This window comes from Dermacentor andersoni, chromosome 3 (genome assembly GCF_023375885.2).
Source record: "Dermacentor andersoni chromosome 3, qqDerAnde1_hic_scaffold, whole genome shotgun sequence".
Classification (NCBI taxonomy): Eukaryota; Metazoa; Arthropoda; class Arachnida; order Ixodida; family Ixodidae; genus Dermacentor; species Dermacentor andersoni.
In genome coordinates, this window is record NC_092816.1 from 84392006 (window position 1) to 84415765 (window position 23760).

The 23760-nt window shown below is 44.4% G+C and overlaps 1 protein-coding gene across 1 annotated transcript in view; it reads left to right on the plus strand.

Annotated features, from left to right (window-relative positions):
- The first annotated feature begins 405 nt into the window (after positions 1–405).
- Positions 406–23760, plus strand: part of LOC140216740 (Na(+)/citrate cotransporter-like) — a 31844-nt gene continuing 8489 nt past the window's right edge. The window contains exons 1-3 of the mRNA XM_072287238.1: positions 406–1192; positions 12795–12913; positions 19528–19677. Coding sequence (XP_072143339.1) covers positions 1117–1192; positions 12795–12913; positions 19528–19677 — 345 coding nt within the window. The 5' untranslated portion in view covers positions 406–1116. The remainder of the gene's footprint in view (positions 1193–12794; positions 12914–19527; positions 19678–23760) is intronic.

Sequence of the window (23760 nt, forward strand, 5' to 3'; positions counted from 1 at the left end):
TTCTCTTCGTTTAGTTCTGCACGCGGCGTATGTCTACTGGCTAATTTGCGTAAACTCTCCATTTCAAGGCAATCCTCGTTTTCAGCGACGCGTCTCTGCCGTTATATGACGCGGAACTTGCGTTCCTGGATGCCATGTTATAAAAAGTTCATGGATGTTGATCGCTTTTACCCCTCACACTACTGTAACGCATGCGCAACGCAACTGTTATGTTTTGACAAGGTTTGTGCTAGGGAATAAAATTTCAGTTGGTTGAAGCGCTTTGTTCGACTTTCACCTTTTTTTGTGTGCTTGCAAGTCCGTGTGCTTGCGCCGTTCACGCTGACGTTAAGCATGACAAGTATATTCAAGTTTATGAACTTCTCCCACTTTTTCCGTCTTTATTAGAGCAATGATGGCTATTGTGTATTGGCAACTTAAATTACAGGTTGCAGGTTCTGCTGCATAGGAGTAACTTGGTACACGCTATCTGAATACATGTTGGTACATTTTATCTGAATGAGCATCTGGACAGAAACTATGACTCAGTGCACGTTTCAATACACTGAGGTTAAAGTCATGTTTTCATGCGACACTCATAGACGCAATGGACACCTGAGCGCGTTCGCCGCATGGGCATAAGTCCAACGCGAGCAACACTCGCGTCAGTCGCAATATCACTTCACCTATTGTGAGCCACCCCTGATTATCGTGAAAGGTCGAGGACAGGCTCAGCAGGGCGGTTGCTGCAGAACAAGGGAACGCGTGAACGGCCAAAGCGCGGCGGCGGCGGCGGCATGCCGAAACCATTCTGACGTCTCGCCCAACAGCGAACGCTCGTTCAAGTGGGAAGAGAGGGCAGAGCGCGGAACGTCCTGCGTGCACAGGAAGCTCGGCTAACCTGCGTCGGGCGCTCGGTGGAACCGGCTGCACAAATAAGGGACCACTCTTCCTCGCACCGCGCGTACATAACTGTTCCCGACGGCCAAGGTAACGCTCGGGCGGCGGTCGCCTGAAACGAATTAGATTCATTACAAACATCCCCCTCTCAGCGGGCCGGCGCTCAGCAGTGCATCCTCCGAGTGCGTGGGAAAAAGAAAGTGTCCCACTCGTTAACCTGAGTGAGTCAAGGCGACGATGGTAACCGGCATCTTTTACGTGGAGAAGCTGCCGGACGCGGATGGCAGGACGTACAATGACGCAAGCTACGCAGGTAAGCGAGCTTTTGTTATTACCGCGTGCTGCGTAGCTTCACCAAGTGATTTAGGAACGACAGGAACAGAATTCAGAAGCTCGCGGCGGAAACTGCGCTGTTATGTAGTAGCAGGGATGGTCCTTGTGGCCAGTGGCGTAGCCAGACATATCGCTCGGTGGGGGGTCTCACGTTACAGCTCGGCCTGCTCCTTATAGAATTTGTAGAAGGATCAAATATATCAATAATAACTGCATTGCCATTGCCAAAGGCGCTGAAAACAAATTCTCCAACGCTACGCACTGTCAAGAAAAGCAATATAAGCATTTTTTCATTAAAAAATATATACTCGTATGTCACAAAAATTGTGCCCGAAATAACCGATTCAAAGCTTTCATGTTTTTCGCCTACATAATAAGTCAAGAGCATATCGCATGAACTTTGGAACTATATCAGTTCGAAACCAGCAAAGCAGTGCATGCCGCTCGTATGAAAAATGTAAAGGCTGTGAAATGAACAAACTGAGGACAAATATGTAATGAAACTTTGTCATTCAAGGGCCTTGTTTATATTTTTGTACATATGCAATGGCCAGGGAAAAATTTCAATGACGCTGTCCTTTGTCCCAATGTATTGCGCAGGAGCAGCTGTCACCGGTCGTGTATTGTTGCAGCAGAGAGCACATATAAAAACCAGGACTGCAAAATATACGAGGGCGAGTCAAAAGAAAGTGAGCCAATGGGAATGCATGACAAACGGGGTACTTTAATTAAAAGTGGTCTCCATGATGATTTAGACGTTTGTCCCACTGAGTAACGAGTCGCGTGATTTCCGTCTCATAAAACTCAGTGAGTTGCTGCTTCAAAAAGTCGGTAACTGACTCTTTCACGTCATCGTCTCACCCGAATGTCGTTCCCTTGAGCCTTTCTTCAATTCAAACGGGGTACTTTATTTAAAAGTAGTCTCCATGATGATTTATACATTTGTCCCACTGAGTAACGAGTCGCGTGATTTCCGTGTCATAAAACTCATTGGGTTGCTGCTTCAAAAAGTCTGTAATGACTCTTTCACGTCATCGTCTCACCCGAATGTGGTTCCCTTGAGCCTTTCTTCAGTTCAAACGGGGTACGTTATTTAAAAGTAGTCTCCATGATGATTTACACATTTGTCCCACTGAGTAACGAGTCGCATGATTTCCGTCTCATAAAACTCATTGGATGGCTGCTTCAAAAAGTCTGTAACTGACTCTTTCACGTCATCGTCTCACCCGAATGTGGTTCCCTTGAGCCTTTCTTCAATTCAAACCGGGTACTTTATTCAAACGGGATACGTTATTTAAAAGTAGTTTCCATGAGGATTTAGACATTTGTCCCACTGAATAACGAGTCACGTGATTTCCGTCTCATAAAACTCATTGGGTTGCTGCTTGAAAAAGTCTAGCTGACTCTTTCACATCATCGTCTCACCCGAATCTGGTTCCCTTGAGCCTTATTTCAATTGCTCCAAAATGTGGAAGCCGCAAGGCGGCAGGTCTGGGCTGTATGGTGGATGTTGCAGCGTTTCCCACTTCAAGTTTGCCAGTTTTTTGTTAACCACATCAGCGACGTGCGGACGAACATTGTCGTGGAGCAAGATGACCCCATCCGTCAATTTTCCACGTCGTTGGTTCTTGATTGCGACACGCAGTCGATCCGGCGTTTCACAACATCCGAAACGATTGATAGTCTCTCCAGGTTTAGCAATTTCTATCAGTAATGGTCCCTGACTATCGAAAAAGAAAGTCAGCACCTTTCCGGCGGCAATGACAGCCTTTGCTTTCTTTGGGGGTGGTGAATGCGAATGTTTCCACTGTTAGCTTTGCCGTCTCGTTTCGGGCTCGTAGTAGCAGCAACCATGATTCGTCCCCCGGGTCGCAATTGCAGTCAAGAAGTTGTCACCCTCCTTGGGCTACTGGATCAGATGAGTCAAGACAGCACCGAACCTCTCCGTCTTCTGGCAGTGGTTGAAAATCTAGGCTATCCACTGCGCACACAAGAGCCGATAACCGAGATGTTAATGAATTGTAGCGTGAACTGAACCGTTAAATGTTCACACGCTCTGCCAGTTCGTCGATACTTATCTTCCGTTCTTGTCTAATCAGCTCTTCAAGCTTCGTATTTTTGTTGGAGGTGCTTGCGCGGTGGCTTTGGCCCGGTCTTATATCGTCTTTGCAACGTTCAAGTCCTTCTTTGAACCGTTTGCTCCAACGCTATACAGTGGCCAGTGAAATACAATGTTCAACGTACACGGCAGACATATGGCGACTAATTTCTTTTTGGGAAACACCTTCAGCTGTCAAAAACCTCACGACACAACGCTGTTCAACTTTTGGAGTGTCTGTCATGTCACGCAACCTCGTTCAACGCAATGTATGAGAGCATTATTGAATGTTTATAGTCACACTTGCTTGTCAGTTTTGTAAGTGAGTGATGCCTGTGTGCTACGTGCATCCCTCGCAGATAATAAACAGTACCATTTTGCGCGGGGCGGGTTGCCTCACTTTCATTTGACTCGCCCTCGTACATTAAAAATGCGAAGATACAATGGAATATACAAAGGCGGAGATACAGCTTGATAAAGGGCAAGAAAGTGTCACTGGGAACAAAGTTCACTGCTTGTATACTGCAAACCTTGCAACAAGATATTTAAGTATGGGTATGGGCCTCCAATAAATATATGCATCTAAGAAAATGTCGCTCTGTATTATGCGTCAACGAAGGCAAATAAATATGTTGCGCAATCACAGAATGACAGAGCAGTGAATCCTAAGCCCCCACCCCCCTCTCCGCTCCCCCTGACGTATTGCACGCGACGGAAGGCGGTACTTGTGTGCGCTTTCCTCCCTTGCGCACACAAGAATCAGCCAGCATCGTCGGGTCACCCCCCCCCCCCCCTTCGCGCTTTCATTCGCACATACAGCGTGTCATGATCTTATCGCCCTTGGGACTTTATACGGAACATGAGGGCGATGGCGACGGTTGGAATGCGCTAGGAGTATCCACATCATTGCTATCGCAATAATATAATAAGAGTATCCAGCAATTGAAGCTTCGCGTGGCCCATTGCTTTGCGCAATACAAGCAACAAAATCAAACTTTCCCCATGTCACAATTTTCTGCGCCTGAACGTCTTTCTTTTTTTCTTTTTTGTGAAACCGGGGCATCGAAATGGAAGAACGCAAAGGAAAGCATGTTGGCCACAATCGATTGCTAATTGCTTAGTGTGGGCACCTAATGTGGCTACCGAAGGAATATCGAAGAAAACGTGAGATGGGGGGGGGGGAGGGGGCTTGGTCCACAGAAAACACTGGAAAGTACCCTACACCGGCGAGGCAGGACTTTCCGGAGAAGTTGCGCTCAAGCGAACGCGTTGCAATCCGTCGATACCCCACAGTGATGACGGCTAGCGACCATTGTTTCTTTTTCTCGTATGCTAGCCAGAAAGCGTCCAAAACTCTGCCAGGTGAAAAATCCACTCGGCCAGTAGAACGCGCACGGAAGTGCGCCGTGCGGTGTACAGGGCAAACGAGAAAAACGCATGCGCTCTGGCTGGCTCTGGCAGCCCGCGGGTAGCGAGAAGATGAAAATTGAAGAGGCTCAATGTGTCCTTGCGAATAAAATTCAAAGCAGAAAAATAAACAAGAACGTAGTTACCTTTGCTGGCTTTATTGTCTTGACATGGATGCGCTGGCGCAGGGGAAGAAATGTTGATATTCTTTTCTGTGACATGGCGGCACAAATGAACCATAATAAAGCTTCGTCTCATCGAACGTCGCTGCGTGCTTCGTCAACTTGTCTGATGGTGTGTTGATTTTTCTTGTCTCGTTGTATGATCCGATGTATGACTTTAGAAAATTTAATGCACCTTTGGCATCAAATGTTTATAACATTTATTCCACAAAGTTACGGAATTGAAAATCTAAGGCACGACTTTGGAAATGTCAATGCATCTTTCGCATTAAAGGTTCATGAGAACTTTATACCCATAATGTTTCACATTTCAAATCCATGCGCTCCGTAGATTCCGCGGCCTCCGCGAGATGCCGCGACGAGCCCGCTCGCCATCAAAATATCCTTGAAACTTTGTGCTTGGACGGGGCTCCTTATGTTATGTGACTCCAGGTGCATGGTCGTTGCCGCGAAATCCGGTCCGAGTTGGCAATGTTCGCGCTGAAATGTCTTTTCGAGCTTGAAAAAGACATTTTAGACAGAATGCAGAATGATTTACGGCGCCGGGGGTTGGGTTTGTCGGCGGTGCATGACAGCAAGAAAGAATTTCGTGGTGGGGGGGGGGGGGGGCTGAAGCAAGATAAGCTCCCCCCCCCCTCCTGGCTACGCGCCTGCTTGTAGCGTGTCAGTATTTGCGTATACCCGCGGCAAGTACTGAGAGGAAACGATTCACGATTAACAATGCTGCCGTTATCACTGATTGGTTGGTTTTAGCATCGTTAACTGCAGATTTGCGCTTGACAATGAACTGCGCTGACTTCGAGTGGAGGAAAATTTACGTTGTAAGACTAGCATTTGATTTTGCTGCTTGAAGTTATTCTCGTTTGAACAGCGTGAACGAACTTTAAAACAAGAAGAATAGTCAGATTACGCTTGCCTCTCAGAAATATTTCATTGCGAAACTACCCGACTTTTGCCTTTTATTAAAACTGATTTTCCTTGAACTCGCCTGGAGCACACAACAGAATAAGTTTTTCTGGTGGATTACTTGGACAGGTGGGTCTTACATGCCCGACAAATGGCGATTAGTAGGTAGGTAATCTAAACTGTTGAATAAATATCACTTGAGCTACTAACTTTAGGGCACATGTTGCCAATGCGAAATTCAAGTCAAGCAATCTTAAAGTCTGGCCCTTATATTTGTGGAAGATTTCAAGGACGTTCCAGTTCAGGTCGTCCCAGTGAGCTAGAGAAACGCTTTCAGAAAATTCAACTGCAACGCTTATGTGCTTCGTACAACATTTTAGGACTAATATTCTTGATAACTTTAATATATATGTTTACCAGACCTGATTGCTTTACTGTTCATCTTCACCTTGGCAATTCCAACATGTCCGGTAACGGGAATAACAAAATTTTATTAAAATTCCATCCTTGAACATAGCAAGTGTCATGGATGCAATCTCAACCTTTTGCAGAAATTGGCAAGACGGGGCGGAAATTTGTTATCTGCCACAAACAAATTTTGTGCTTTCGCGTTTGACAAAAATGAAAATTTAGAAGTGCACTCGTGTTGACATTAGTAGAATACTTGTTGCCAGTAAGTGCAGTGCATGCCTTTTTTTTTTCTCCATCGTATATCATGGTGCTTTAAAGAAAATCCGCGGACACCTGAGCATTTCTTATGAGCTTGTGAATGCGAAAGTATTAATGTCCATTTGAGCACCCCTGAGCAGTCCTTCGAGTTGTGAACACCTCGTGGGAAATCGAGCGCGTTGAGACGCTCGGCGCGTTTTGATTTGGCCTTACCGAGGCGCAGTTAGAACGCAGGCGAGAGCGTGCGCAGACAAGGAACGCGCGGATAACACGGGCTTGCGAGAGCGAGAGCGATGGTGACGTGGCGTCGTGGCCCTTCACTATCCCCTCAGGCAACAGCTGGCACGCTATTTGCGGCAGCAGGTGCTCCCTGATTTATTTATATATGTAAATATAGCAGACTTGCGGAATAATGTTGTGTTAAAAATGGCCTCAAGAATGTCTCACTGAGATTTATGCGTGTCATTGAGAGATCTGATTATCAATTGCATTTGAGGAGTCTTTACAGTGTTGCCAAACCTTTTGAAGGGGGCCGGTGATTGCTGTACCGATTCCTGGAAGAATACGTATCCCACATATTTGCAGCAATCGGTATGACTACACTAACGAGCTCTTGGAATTATGACGAATACGATATACACAGATTAGAGCAGAGTTGTGTTTTCGTCTCACCGCATTTTAATGCGATAGCGTTAAGGACCCCGTGTCGCAATAAATCCGGTGTCGGCGTTGGACATATTTTCGAACCACACATACACAGGCCCTCAGTGTGACGCAAGAAATTTACTCAACTATTTGAATTTCCCAAGCCAAAATACCTGGAAAAATCGTTAACTACGACTTATACACAACGTACAGACATGATAGCTCTCGGATTGTAATTTGAGTATACGAGAAAACATAATTCTGTTACGTGAAAACTCAAACAAACCCCTTTTCCAGCGTTTCTGCAATCCATAGACCACCGACGTCATCCGCCATTCGCGCGTGAATATCTCGGAGTACACGTAGCGGCGCGTCCGCTTCCTTGAAACACTTCCAGAAGGCGCCCGCCTCCTCTGCATCGCGGCCCACGCAAAAGGCCGCGTTTCTACCACAAAGCCCGCCTTCGTTCATAACGTTCGCCGCGAATTCTTCCCGGTAAACATTACGGTTACATACGCTGCAGTTGCCAGGAAGCCTGAGAAGCAGTTTGGGATCTTTTAATGCTATCGCATTCCACACTCAAAGGCGAAGCTTAAGCGTCCTCGAAAATTTTAACTATTGGATCAGTCTGCACACTGCAAGAAGGATTGCTGCAAGTTTTCGTGTCCCCGCCCGCTTTGCGCTTTTGTTACAGTGAGTAGTTCGTATAGTTAATCATGAGCAGTAGTTTAATTACGCTATATCAATTAGCCTCTTCATGACACTAAAATGGAACACAAGGAGTGCAACAACTAATGTTTAACTTACCTATATGCCTCTATATGTCGAAATACTTGAAATGAAAGGCCAGATGAATTTTGTTGCGCTCCCGTATAGAATGAATTTCTCCATAATATCAAGTTCAATAAGAATATTGAGGGATAATTTAGGCGTTATTTATTAGACGTCTACCAAACTAGTCAATTAATTAAGGAAATAAGAAAATTTGCATTTTTCGCTTATTTTGTCTACATCTTGAATATGTCAACTTCTGGTGCGAAGCCAGAGTTTGTGTTTTGCTCACTCCCTGCCGAAAAATTTCATGTGCATGTGACCTCTATCTCCGCCCTTTCGCTGTTTTGTGTGCCTTTTTTGTCATGGATGCTAGCCTTGTGAACACATGTACGTTGTTATTTTGAGCGAAAATAAACAATACTAAACGCTGAAGAGGAAGTGAAACAAAAATGTTGCTAAAGTTCTGACTAGGGCTGTCAAGTGGATTTTAAGAAATCGTAGCTGTTTTGGAACACTATATTATAGGCTAACGTGACCTGAATCATCTGAATCATTTCTCTACTGTGCGTGCCGGTGACACAAAAAAATAAGTCAGTGAGTCTAACAGCAGGGTGTTGAGGGCTCTTACCTTGCTAGTATACTTTGCTAAAGATGACAGCTTAAATTCTGCATTTGCCTTCAGATTGTAAGGTTGCAAATAAAACACGATTCAAGAGAACATAAATACCCTAGCTTTTCAACCACATAGGCATACACATACAAAAAACACTTAGTCTGCATTATCCCTCAATTTTTCTGGTTTGTCAGCGTTCGTAACAGAACAAAATTCTGCGGGACGCAATTGACCGCTTGTTAACACGGTGATGACAATTGTTCGAGCTTTATAAAGCTTAAATAGCACACTTCCACCCTTGGCCGGCCTGAAAGCCACCCTGGTGTATTGCTTGGTCCGAAATTAGTGTGAAACGGAAGCTATTTGTTCAGATTCACGTCAGCGAGCTCAGCCGTTCCAATACCTACTCCTTTCCATGCAGCCGATCGGTGTTATTCAGCCGCTGTGTTATAAATATGAACATAAATATTTTCCAATTTGTTTTAGCCAATTAATTTACTCCTACGCTTGCAAACGTCCAGCCATCGAATGCGTTTAGTTATACTACAGAATCTACGGCGTTTACATCCGTTCAAATCAGTTTTGTAAAGAACGAAAACAGCACTAATTTTGTGAGCGTAATGTGGTGTCTCTTATCACCACTATGTTGTGAAGTACTACAATGGGAAGGCTACCATACCCGCCGTGGTTGCTTAGTGGCTATCGTGTTGGGCTGCTAAGCGCAAGCTTGCGAGATTGAATCCCGGCCACGGTGGCCGCATTTTGAATGGGGCGGAATGCGAAAACACCCGTGTACTTAGATTTAGGTGCACATTAAAGAACCCGAGGTGGTCCAAATTTTTGACACGCGGCCCACCCCCAACACGGCGTGCCTCATAATGAGGTCGTGGTGTTGGCACGTAAAACCCCATCATTTAAATAATGGAGACTACCACAGTGAAGGCCACCGTTGCATAACTATGCACAAAGCCTATGCGTTGTGCAGTAAGTCGCGGCCACTTGCGTGTAGCTTTTCAATAATAAAGTGCGTTCGAGAAGGACATTAGGAACTTTCGTACCTTCGAAGTGGCTGAAATCTGCAATTGTTTGTTCAAGTTGCTAAAAAGTTGCCTGTCGCTAAAGAGAAAACTTTGCCGCTAAACAGGAAAGGAAACCGCTAAATCTAGCGACAGAATTGCTAAAATGGCAATACTGATTATTACAGACGAGTAAGTTATGAAACGTAACGCTGATTTTATGTTTCCAGAGATGGTTAGGTTAGACTTGGCCTCGGCTGTTGTTTTGTTGAATTTGCCAGTGAGGAGGGAGGAGGGGAAAATGGCCTACTTTGCTTCCTCACTTCTGACAATGAGGGGACAAGTGCCCCACCCACCCTTCTCCGCTCTGCCCCTCCAGTAGATACGCCTTTGGATCCTAGCCACAGGTTCGCTATATAAAGCTACAAAAGAAGACAAGAAATTATTAGGGACTGGCATAAGCCATACCAGTGTAACAGTGGCGCGCACGTCAGAAGCGGTGCACAACGCGGCCATGGTGGTCTGTCATATGACGTCCCTGTCAAAAGAAAGGTCGGTGACAAGAATAAGGTGAGATATGGCATGTTGCTGTTGGAGCCCGTTTAGCTCTGATTCAATTTGGTGACGCTCGCACGGCAGTTGTTTTTGTTTGGCTCATTTCGTGCCCTGTGTCGCACTGTTAATAAGGCTCAACCAACCCAACTATGTAAGTAAGCTTGCGCTCCTTCATGAATATCTTCGCGCAGCGCCTAAATGTACAGTAAGACGGCGATCGGTAACAGTTATATAGAGCCTACCTCGCCTGTCTTTACTGCATGTTTACAACACAGATCGGCGGTACTTAGAAGTGTACCTATTGGCCAAGGTCTATTGGAGGGACTTGTGACGCTGTTGTGAAAAATTGAGATGATCCACAGTTTTCTTCGTACTGCTGAGTTAACACTTACGTGCTACGCCATGTCACGTCATGTTTAGAGTCAGTGCGTTGAGTAAGTTGAGGCCCATAACATTTATTATTTATTCAAATACAAAGGTGCTTACGAGTACAACTTGTTCTCCCCAAAGTACAGCTATAGATATTCATGAAGCCACTTTTAAAGAACATGCGGCGTAGCAACATTGTTGTGCTCTGCCTGTGTTGTTCTATACGTTATCGTTTGTTCAGTACTTCCTGCGTGGCGTAGTTACGCGAAGCCATCGTGCAATAACGTCATCCCTAGTCAACATGGTCGTACGTACCGTTAGTGGAGAGTGGAATGAATATGACGAAGACAATGCGGTTCGCATTTATCATTTCTTTATTTTGCTTTGTTGTGCATATTTACAATAATATCGACCTATTAGGACGATGAAAATTACGCTTCTAAGTCAGGTAGGCCCGATTATGCTTTGGCCATTGAAAATACAGTTGCGTTAATAACAATTAAGATGTTTTGGAGTGGTTAACTGAGGCCCATTGTAAAGGGTAATAACTTTTTATTTAGCAAGGCTACTAACGCGATCACCGCTAACTGCAGGTTACTACAGGTTACTGCCAGTGCATGTTGCTGCATGTTAATATTGTAGCAAACAGTTAAAGTTAGAACTAGTTAAGGATGATGTTATGTACGAGAAATTGCCATGTCGAAAATGTTACCGTCTTTCCTCCATAAAATATATGATTTGTTTTTTAAAAGATGTACATTTCTATGAAAACTTCCTCATGACCTCTTGCTCTGACCATATATTCAATTATTTATGTGGCATCCTATCAAGCCGACACAACTGCGATGATTCAATTATCTAAAAAAAAAGCACACTGAAATGGAGCTAACTGGCTTGCCGACGACTCCGCTGCTGTAACAGATAGCAAAAATTATAAGACTTCCCTTTACCACGCCTTTTGTTAAAAGTGTTATGTTTTTCTCAAGAATAACAGCTTGGGCTTGTCGGTTTTCCATCCTGGTGTTAACAGCGCAAAACGTAGACGGGACCCGAGACGAGAAGACGACACCACAAATAGCGCTTGTGGCGTCGTCTTCTCGTCTCGTGTCCCGTCTACGGTTTGCGCTGTTAACACCAGGAATGTTCTGTTGCGTATTATGTTACTGATTCATATGTTTTTTTGGTATGTCGCAATTGTTAGTTTCGCTGCTCTCTGTAATGCTGCCGTGCTTAGAAGATATTTCAAATAAATAAATGGATGAAATCAAATTTGCTGGAAATGACGTACGTTGCGCTACACTGACATACAGACGTGGCAGGTTCATTATGCAGTGTTTCATAACTTTAAAGATATCTTGGCACGCTTCCCCATTGTATATTTAGTTATTACTGAATTTAATAACGACGAAAGATCACTGATGGACTTGTTTACCGTAGGAAAGAGCTGCTTCTTTCTACTCAAGCTACATTAAGACTACACCCATTTTGAATCCTCAGAATACACTATATGCGATTATTCTTACAGGGTTGCTTATCAAGCGAGTACAGTCCAGCGGCGCACAGGGATTTTTTTGGCCAGCACACATTTCGCGGTTAGATTTTGTCGCTCCTACAAAGCTGCAATACTTTAAAAGTTGCTATGGTTTACAAATAATGGGGTTCGGACTGTGGTGCTTGGCATACAACTGAATACAAATCGAATATCAATGGCTCCGAATAATTATGAATCGCTTGCATGATGGTGTGGTATAAAGTATAGGCTACACACCTCCTTTTTTTAAAAACATTGGCATAGAATACTGAACATTGAGTAGTTGTTTATTCGTATTGATTTTTTTGATATTTCTAGTCCACCAACGCGCAAGTACGCATACACATAAAACATCAAAGCATACACATACACCTAAAGGTCATATTTCTTTAAACACGCCTGTCGTCAGTGCGAATACATACATACATACATACATACATACACACATACACACATACATACATACATACATACATACATACATACATACATACATACATACATACATACATACATACATACATACATACATACATACATACATACATACATAAGACGAAGATTTTTTATAGCGAACATCTGATTCGATTACCAAATCAATTAACAGCCGATTCGAGTCGCCATTGTACCAAGATGTTGAAATTTTTGCTCTTTCTACGGTCCTAAACGGTCATTTATTTTCTGAACATGCCTTTAGTGCCCACCTTGTTGCAGCGGCCAAGTTCTGGGGCAATATGCCCCGTCAGAGCGACGGCCACAGCATGAATGGCACCCTGTGTTCGTGGCATTTATTTCTACTGGAACGTTTCTTTTTCAGTCAGGACAGGTCGCAAGCTGCTGGGCGCCTTCGGTGTGCTCAAGGAGTCTTGGCGCCTCGTGTACATCATATGTGTACCCACCCTTCTTATTCCAGTGGCAGCGAGCATAGGAGGAAAGGTATGTTCCTCAAGTGTTATCCCGTGAAGACGCACCTTTAACGTGGGTTTCTCTCTCACTTTCGTTTTTTTCTCTTGTGCCACCTATAAGGCAAGGCGCGCTAGGCGATCGCTGCGATTCCTTTCTCGCAGAATGGCTCTATGGGCCTTTAAAAAGACTCTGTAACCCCGACAGGTTCCTAATATATAGATAGGTAGAAACAAAGTAAGCTCGCCCCGAATAAAATCTCCGAATGAGCGGCAAGGGGGCTGACATGGTTTGACCACTCATAGGCATTGTAGTACCGATATCTAGGTGTAAATTGGTCCTTGCGCTTACCCATTTTAAATAGGTCGGCTCCTGCTCCGCACATTTCTATTTCCGGAACGCCGCGGGACGCGTTGGTCAAATCTGTTCTCCAGCTTTATATCTGCATTTTCAGTCTTAAGGTATAGCCTACCCTTGACGGGTTACATCGTTAACCTCTGTACGCTCCAAGGTGTACAAATGCAAGCTCTATAGACGTGCTGCGATAATCCTCAGTGTCCAAGCTACAGCCGTCAACATTACCATGAACCGGGGCCATCCAATCGTAACGTACGTTGCTGTGTCCACTGTTATAGGGAACACTCTACTCGGCGCCGCTCAATCTGCTGGAGTTCTAGCTGAAGGGAGCGCTGAAACTGCGTTATTGCACTGTACGGGTGCCAGCGCCGCCAACCACAAGACATCCGCGGCAAAGCCAGGCGCTTGCATTGTTGCCAGAACAAAAAGTTCGCACGTATCATGCACTATTTAACCGCTGCCCGCACTGTACATTGCGGTAGAAACTCAAACAGTGCACATTTGGCATGTCGCTCGCGTACATCTCCACCACCTTGACCACTCGCCTAAAAATGGGCCCCTTGCGAGTTTATCCCGTATCCTTGCTACTCACTGCACCTGGCTGTGCCGAACTACACGGCTACAATATGGCAGTAATCGCCGTTGAAGCTTATGTATTCTGCTATAGAGTATGGCTTCACAGGAACGTTAAGCTCGGGACCAACTTGGATGTCGCCTATACAAATACATAAAGAACACAGAAATGCTCTCATGAGGCAACGTCCTGACCGATTTGAACGAGAAAAAAACAGCAAAGATAAATTTTAGGGACTGTAGGAAGCAGAATTTTGATTTATGTCCTAGCATTTTTTCAGCGATAGCGAAAAAGAGGCAGGTTAAATAAAAACAGAGGCACGAAGTTTACAAATCCCTAACTCTGTACCGAAAACAGATATCGCAGTTCTATCAACTACATTCGTTGGCGCATCTAAATCGGGCAAATGCGATACACGAATTTATGTTTTACCTGAATTTAACGCAACGCGTACAAGGGTATTGCAGCAGTCTTAATCACATATTAGGGGTATACTTGTGAGCAATGGAGAGAGCAGTATATAATATGTCAAATTTGTCTGCTTTAGATGTATTATTAAGCGCATCTTAGAGAATTGGGAAATTATTTTACGCTCAAGCGTAACTGTCTAGCTGTGCAAATCAGTGGTGTCTGCCTGAGTTCGCGAAGCAAGCGAACGAGGAAGACGCCTGGAGGTGAAGAAAATCGCGTGCCGGGGAAAGCATGAAGTAGAGCGAGGATGGATGGATGGATGTTATGAGCGTCCTCTTTGGAACGGCGTGGTGGGTTGCGCCAGTAGGCTCTTGTTATTATTTTATTGCCTAATGTCCTACGAATGTTAAAAAAACACGAAAGAAACAAAAGCAAAATAAAACCCACGATGAATTCCCACGACCAAAGTTTCTGAACCCCTATTGTGAACTGTTTTTGTATGCCTCCGTTGTCTGTCGTTTCCATACCTTCCTTCCACCAATCTTCCAATTGCTTCTTACTAATCTCTATTGCTGCACTTGATTTCATTAATCAGGAACCCCAGCAACAATGGACAGTATTTAGTGACTCCAAGGCAGCCCTTAAGTGCATATACAAAGCCCAATGTGCCACGGACCCAATAAGCAACTGGCCTCAGGAATTCGACACATGTATTATCGCTGCCATGAAAAGGGACACAACATATCCTTGCAGTGGTTTCCAGGTCATTGCAGTATCAGCGGAGATGACCACGCCGACGAAGCCGCCCGATGTGCACATGAAAGCGGTCAGCGTGTCTTGATTCCGCTTTCGCGAGCAGACGCTGCGGCTGGGCTGCGACTGATGTCCCGTGAATGTACTTTGCCTCTGTGGGACTCGAACGCTTTCACCATGTCTCGTTTGCGTTCGTTGTCTCCGGACATACGGATGCACCTACCGCCTGGATTACCACGACGGGAACAGACCATGATGTACAGTCTGTGGCTAGGCATTGCATTTACGAACTCGCATGCTTTCCTTATTGGAATGGCCAACAGCCCCACGTGCGACACATGCAACATCGATGAGACTCTCGCGCATATTATCCGTGTCTGCCCGCGATATAGTGCCCAGAGACAAGTGCTGGGCAGAGTACTGGACCAGTTGGACAATCGTTCACTATCAGAATTCAAAGCTTTAGGTCAGTACTCCCTCAGAACACCCACGCTAAAGGTCTTACTCGCGTTATTAAGGTTCCTGCGGTCTGCGGGGCTTCACGATAGACCAACAAAACGCAAGGCTTCTTCGTTTAAAGAACGCATACTCAGAGTGGTGTCTTTAGAAATGAACGAACACATTACTGACTCCTTTGCAGCAGCTAGAAGCCTCGATCCGGTGGCTGCGGTGGCGGCAGCAGCAGCAGCCTGTTTTATGTCCACTGCTAGGACGAAGGCCTCTCCCTGCGTTCTCCAATTACCCCTGTCCCACATATAGTAGTTCAAAATGTGAATTTTCCAACGACGTAAAAATACACATCACAAATCATTTTCAAATGAGGTATTCCAATCCGATGAAAGCTACTGGGGAAGGAGTGCAAAAAAAGTTACTTTGAATTCATGTTACCGTGCAGCGATGGCTGTACTTGTATAGACACTTATTTATGTTGTGGTAGACTTACCACATATTTTATGCTAATCTTTTTGAACAATGTGACACTTCTTTTCCGGTACGCTGCCCTGGGCAGGTTATCTCGATAGCAGTTACTCTCAAAGCCGCTGGCGGCCGTAGCCACCACTGCGGCAACGCTATGCCTAGCCGCTTCGAAGTTCGCTATGAAGCTTCTTGCCGTTGGGTGTCGCGTTTTTTATTGAAAGAATTAGCTGGCTTAGAAGCTTGGAAAGCACGTTGCGTTGCATAATGCGGGTTTCCGAAAGTCAGCTTTGCTTCCGTACAGATATGTCACTTGGTGAAGCATACGCAAAAGTACTGCAGTGAAGCATAACAAGCGTGGGAAGGGGCTACTGGCACGGGCTACAGTATGCATTCCTTAATTATACACTCGTGTACCCGGTATTTCCTCTCAAAGTGCAAGCACCGATATGCCTAATACGTGTATCGATAGGCCTTCAGAGCGTTTTTGAATGTGCCTGTGGTGGTTTGAGCCCTTAAGGGCAGTAAATGACATGCATTAATTTTTTTTCTAACTGGCCGATTTTTCGGACCTTTTCGCGGCCCCTGAGGAGATCGAAAACCCGGACGTGGAGTGTGCAACTGACCAAGAAGATGCTTCAAATGGTCCGTGGGGCAAACGAGTGGCGGAAGGTGTACAAGAACAGAAAGGACCTACGCATTGAGGAATGAACGGGAGAGGAAGTGTGCTGCCGCCGTATTGAAGGAGCTTGAGCTCAAAATACAGTGTTGGCTGATGCCGAGATGCAAGTGTCCCTCATCCAAACCAAAATAAACTCTTTCAAGCAGTGAAACACAACACTGAGGCGTCGTGCGCGGGCTGAGCCACAGCAAGTATGTCAGGACAGTTGAGGTTGACTTTTGAACTGTTGAGAGAGAATCTCAATTGTGACAAATTTCGGGCCTCATACCACTGAGCTTGCTATCAGTTCATTGAAATGCCTCATATTCGAAAATATTTGATTTTGTATGCATCTCCTTTTTTATTCGTGTTTGACAATGTCCGGCTCGATTTGCAATTTTTTTCGAAGACAGTTTATTTGCAGTGCATTTTACTAACCCCTCCCTTCTATTCTCTTTTTGAATGACAGAAACACTTCTCTTTAGTATTCAAATTGGATTAAGTCCTCTTTTTTTTTCATATGCTTACTAGATAGTAACAGCATCGGGCGATATAATTTCAGCTCGTCTTGATATAAAACCTAGTTTTGCATCACTCAGGGAATTTCGCAAAGGCACTCAGGGAAAAGCTGGAAAACTCTGGGAATTTCGAAATGTCAACTTTGTAGACACCCTGTTACTGAAGGCGGCGGATGAATGACAAATAGCAATTACGAATGATCAAAAGCTTCGCCATTTCATGATTTTAATTACGACCACCATTTGAGATGGTCTCATGTCTCGCTGCGCCTTTTTCAAGCAGGAAAAAGTCAGCAGCAGTTGTCACCTACAGGAGTGCTATCTGTTGGCCGCAACTCTTGGCGCCTAAATGGAAAGGAGCGAAGATTGCAGAAAACAGCCTCGTGCGTGTTTTGTTAGCGCCTATTACGTGATGCCTATTACGTATTACTCTTTTCCGATCCTTCGGTTGTATCCGTGATGCTCAAATACTCGTTTTTTTTTTTCATCATACGCGTGCTAGATAAGCGTGACGTCCTTGCACACTCAGTCTGTTTTCTCGCCCCTTTTTCCTCTGAGCAAACTTTCACTCTCCATGCGTCTAGACAGTTCTCGCACCGCAAGCGGCATTTTTGTGTGTGTGTGTAGTCTGGCATATGATAGTTTCTACACACTGGCGATAGAGTTTATGCTGTTTGCTGAAAAGTTCCATGAAAGCATGTTGTATGACAGCGATTCCCGTCTCATGCAAAGAAACATAAAGCGTCGTTTCTATTTAATTTCGAAATGAAGAAAAAAAAGAGAACTGCTCGCATACATCAATTAAGAATGAAAAGAAATGCAATTATCGTGTGAACCTACAAAATTTATCGAGTCGCCCCGCTTCTCGAGCTCAAAAGCTTCAATGCTGGCATGAACAAATATTTTCAGTGAAACGTTCGTCCATGGCGACGTAGGTCACACTCACGTGCCAGCACATGAAGACACGCAGGTGGCAAGCACGTGGTGTGTAATGTGCTGAATTTCACCAAGACATTGATTCCGGCTAGCTCGCCTGTCATACTAGGAAAGTCAAAAGCGCTTAAAAGAACGGGACATTCGTAAAAGCACCGTGTGCCATTATGTCTATGTCTGTCCCGGTCTTTCCAGCACTATTGAGGTTCCCAGTAAACTGGTTAACATCCCTGCCTTCCTGATATTCTCTCTCTCTCTCCCGTGGCATCAAAGCAACTGCGCAATCAAAAAAATTTAATGAACGCGCTAGGTGTTAGGCGACTGAACGGATGCGAAACACGAGGGGCTTGTGCGCCTATATTGTGATCCCGCGTGTCTCGTCTTTCACTTTCTCTGGCATTCTTTACTGAGCGCTGCTGCCATGGAAAGGGACGAAAGGTTGTCAGATTTTTGCCGCAAGTCGACTTGAAGTCCTCTAAACGCATTCAATCACTGACGCTTCCCGAGGACCTAATTTTGGTAAATTTGTTAATGGCCTATAATGCGCGAGAACTTAATTAGTGAAGCTAAGAATTTGTGTTGTCACGCTGATGAAACTAGTACGGTTGCAATCATAGCAACTGTAGTCTTCTCCGTGAAGTATCACGATGTTTAGGCATGCAAAGGAAAATGGACTCAAGATAAAAAAGAGGGCGTTAAAAGAAAGAAAGAAAAAGAAGACCATCAATTGAACAGACTGAAAGATTTCAGAAAACTGCTCGCTGATCGACTTCATTTAACCGAAATGCAAATTACACGGGCTTCATGTCAAAGCGGGGACGTTGTAAGTGTGGTTCATAGAGAAGTTTGTTGCTTTCAGCCCAACCTGACACCAACGCTACGATCAAGGCACTCATGCAGGACCTTACAAAGGCATACAGAGCCCACGATGACAACATCTACAGACGCTTACATATGATCGACCCAGACGGTAAATTCTGCTCGCCCCTGAAATTTACGCGGAGCAGAACGTCATTGCTACACAGGATTTGCCTGGTTGTTGCTTTCACCCGTCGCTACGCACACCTCATTGGTCAGTCGAACAACCCTGATTGGGAACACTGCCAGACGCCTGAAATGCTAAAACACATATTGTGCGATTGCCCAGCATATATGCTGGAGCGAAGTAGGTTGGAAAGTCTATAGACAGCGTTGGCAGGCAACCACTGTCAGAGGACGCTATCCTCGGCCCATGGCCTGAAACTGCAACTTCAATGCGGGCAACTAAAGCGCTGTTGAAGTTTCTGCAGGACACGAAGCTAGACGAGCGGCTCTAGTAGGGTTACTGTCTAATATACATAAGCATTCACCACTTCTCTTAATCATCATCACCCATCCCAATACTTTCCCTCCCCTCCCCTCTTCTCCAGTGCAGAGTAGCAGACTAGAGCGCACTAGCTCAGGCCGACCTCTCTGTCTTTCCTGTCAATAAGCTCTATCTTATCAGCGCAATAATAAGGAAACTTTTTTTTGCTGTCGTACGCAGCTCGGTTGGTGCGCCTACAGCTTGCTGTTGATGGCTTTCTACTGGTCGGCAGAAGTGGTACCACTGGCGGCCACTTCACTCATGCCAGTCTTCCTATTCCCGTTCTTGGGGATACTGCCATCCAGTAAAGTGGCCACCTTTTTTCTGAATGTGAGTATACAAAAAGGCATACAGAAAACCTCTCGGTTATCTGCTTCTGATAATTTAGAGCCATTCTAGACAATATAAACAGCTGCCGTTTTATCTCGCCAAGAAATCCCGGCTTCTCAGCGAAGAACCGTGCTTCATTTTCGCACGTGATGCTAAGGTTTAATAGGTGGCTAAATTTAGGAACGAAAGCATTGCTTTGCAAGACTGATTTAGAAAAGTGCACGGAAAAGTGCAGGAAACAAGGAGCGAATGTTGTTTCCTGCACCGAAACCTAGGCGGGGTCCAGGCCCGCCCCACCAACTCGCAGGGCACTCAATAAAGCTATTTGAAGGAATGAATGAAGGAGTGAATGCTTTAAAATTTAATGTTTTCCCCATTCCCTGTTGAGGTAGCGTAAGGGCACATTACGTTTGCGAGCAATATATTGTTTGAGTGGTTTTAACTGCTAATATCGCATCGTCTTCAAATCCTCTCGGACGGAATCAATCGCGAGCCAACTCATATTATATGCGCCCTATCTTGACTAGGAAAGGCAACAAGCACAGAGGCGGTTAATATTTACGTATACTGCAATCACCAAAGGTGACTTCAGCAGGGTGGTACAAAAAAGTCATGCATCAGTGGCAACCTTGCTGTATGAAAGTGGGATCATGCTAACAAGAAACTCACAGTGGTCACGTATCACGCTGGAATATTGTGGTACAGACACGTATCGCAAATTGTTCACACTACTTAGGGAGAAAATGAACATACGATAATCACAGTAACCAGTACAATAATTACATTATATAGCTACATGACTATAGTATACAATAAATACAGCATATGACAACTATAGTCCTTCAAGACTATAGAGTACCTAATTCAGTACATCGAAACAAAAGACACAATAGAATAATGTATAGTTTACAAAATTCGAACTTCAATTAGTACAGACAAATTTAGGGTATGAAATCTTCATAAAAAAGCGGTTTATTAAAAAATTGAATTACACACTTCTAAATCGGAAGGAATAGGCATTAATGACTGTGCTGTCACGGTAATTTTCTTAGGCTGATTCCAGTCTACTATTGTTCCTGCAGAAAAAGAAAAATTGTACTGGAATATAATGTTGAATGTACAAAATGGAGTGATTGCTAAGTCACGCATTTGTCTCGTGGCTTATGCTGTATAAAATTAAGATATCTTAGTTACAGCGACCTTAAAATGACCACCGATCAATTTATATAAAAACTCCAGTCTGGAACAGCGATTTCTCTTTTATAAAGGCTTTTTTTTTTTACAGATACGTAATTGATGCCCTGGAGAAATTATTAAAGGCAAAGCGCGCCGCTCTTCTTCATACTTACTTTTTCTAGCTCATTAATGTTACTTTACGGTATAGTCCAAGATTGGCTCTACTACAGATTTGTAGGCCATAAGCGGGGTTGAAGGAATCGGTAAACTTAAAGCTCGCCTCAGAAAAATAAAGCTTGCTGTTTGCATTTGCGACAGCACAATTAATATGCCTATTCCAGCTAAGATCGCTCGAGATCCAAAGACCTAAATATTTGTAATTAGTTACTTAGTATAAAATAACATTCTGGACGCCATATTGAAAGTGTAGTGACCCTCATCTTCCACTTTTCCCACCACAAAGCAAGTTTCTGGAAAGCTTGATTTAACAGCAACTGGCCGCACCATGCTATCAATTTCTGAGTATAAACTGCAATAATCTGCATATAGTTTAATGGAACCAGAATTTTTCCACTATATTATCATTATATATAATGAAGAACAGGGGCCCAAGAATGTAACCTTGGAGAAATACCGAGAGGACTTTCATTGACCTGGAACAATGATCACGGAAATATACATACCGCCGTCTTCGTGACAGGCATGCCGAAATCCATTTTATTAACAGGTAATTTTGGAATGTCATGTCTAATTTAAAGATTAGCTTATTGTGTGAAACTTTATCAAATGCCTTTCTAAAGTACTTAAAAATCACGCCAACCTGTTTGCCATTATTGATTGCTTTTGCCAAGTAATGGACCCTGGGACGAGCTGAGTGCTGGTTGACTGCCTTTTCTAAATCCATGTTGGTCTTTATTAAGAAAAGGATTGCTGTCAAGGAACCCTACCATATGATTATCAATTATGTCCTCCAAGATCTTCCAGGTTGTTGAAATCAAAGAAATAGATGGCCAATTCATAACGCTTTCTTTTCCTGCCCGCTTTATGTGTTGGTCTACTTTATTTGATATCAGGTCCACGATGCCTCTTGTCGAACTGGCGTTTCATCGCTTCACGATACCTGCTGCGGTCCTCGGTGGTTTTTCTTCGCTCAGTTAGCTGAAGTTTGTCGGAAATTCCAAGCTCCTTGTGGGCGGACAGTTTTGGCACTTCACCATACGCGGGGCAATGGGCGCTACATCCAAGGCTTGTGGTATGTGTCTTGTTATGGTGTGCAAAGGCTACTTCTAGGCACCAATTCCATCCTCCTCGGAAATTAGGGTACATTGACATAAAGTGCTTTATATCACGGATTGCTCTCTCCACCAATCTATTGGCTTGGGAGTGATACGGAGAGCAGCGCCGCAGCAGAAACCCGCAACTCTGCCCACTGCTGAAACTTCTTGCTCATGAATATGCTTCCATTGTCAGGGACTATCACCTTCAACTCCGAAAACATCGCTCGGTCAAGAAGCGCAATAACACTATTTGTATCTTCTTCTCCAGGGCGTACAGCTACTATTCTTTTGTATTGGTCGATTGCCACTAGAAATTAATGTGTTTGCGCACATCTTCGCTCTTGTTTTTCAACTCGGCAAAGCCCACATGCACTACTTCGAAACATTGTCATCGGTAATACGAGCTCGTCCGGCCGTGGCCAAGAGTTTACCTTATTGACCTGGCACAAGTGACATTATCGAACATAGTTGTATACATCTCTCTTCATATTCTTCCACGTAAACCTCTTTAGAAGCTTACTATAGTTTCGCCAGAAACCATCATGACCGCCAGAGTCGGGAGTGTTATGGTACATGTGGAGCACTTTTGGAACGAGTCTCCGGCATCACGAACCTTCCATTGGCAAACTGTAGACTTTTGCATCCTTCCCATAGTTTCATCATGTTTAATACTTCATGTGTAACTTCGATCGCCAGTCTCGATAACGCATCTGCCTCCGTCAACCCGCTGCCTGCCCGGTGGAGAACCTCGACATCACACTTATGCAGTTCGTTTATCAAGTGCGCTAGCTTTCTTCTTGGCTCCAACTGAAAGAGGAGATAGCTCAGAGCTTTATGGTCCGTATACAGTTTGATTTTTCTGCCATCTATGTACAATCTAAAGTATCGCACTGCCATGAGGACGGCAAGGGCCTCTTTCTCCGCCGTAGAGTAGTTGAGCTGAGAAGTGTTAAAGGTGTATGAACAGTACCCTACGATTCGAAGTCAGGTAGACTTCAGCCTGCCGAATCAGACCTAATAAAAGGAACATCCTTTTTTGTCAGCTTGGTCAGGCACTTTACATTCTTTGCAAAATCCTTAATGAAAGCTCTGAAGTGGCCTGCTAGTCTAAGGAAAACTCGCAGCGAATGAATGTCATGCGGCTTCTTAAGTGTGGAAATCCGATGTGCAGACTCTTGTTTGGTACTTTTGGTGGCAGCGTCGAACACTCTACCTAGAAAAAGCACCTTGGGCCGAAAGAAATCACTATTTTTTTCAGTTATCTTCAGATCGGCACTGCTGAGTGCTTGTGAGACCTTTTCCAAGTGTTCGGTGTGCTCCTGCTCAGACCTAGAATACAGAATGATGTTGTCAATGTAAACATTGCAAAAAATTTCGATATATGACTTCGAACCTTGTTCATCATCTTTTAAAACCATGCGGGTGAGTTCTTCCAGCCAAAAGGTAGTCTGTTATATTCGTATATGTTGAATGGTGTCCCGATGGCGGACAACTTTTTAGTCTCCTCTGACAGTGGCACTTGCCAGAAGCCTTTGTACAGGCCCAAGCGCGAGAAGATCTTAGAGCCCCCGGTTTCATTGATGACTTTGTCCATAAGTGGCATTGGAAAGGAAAATAAGTCAGTCTAATT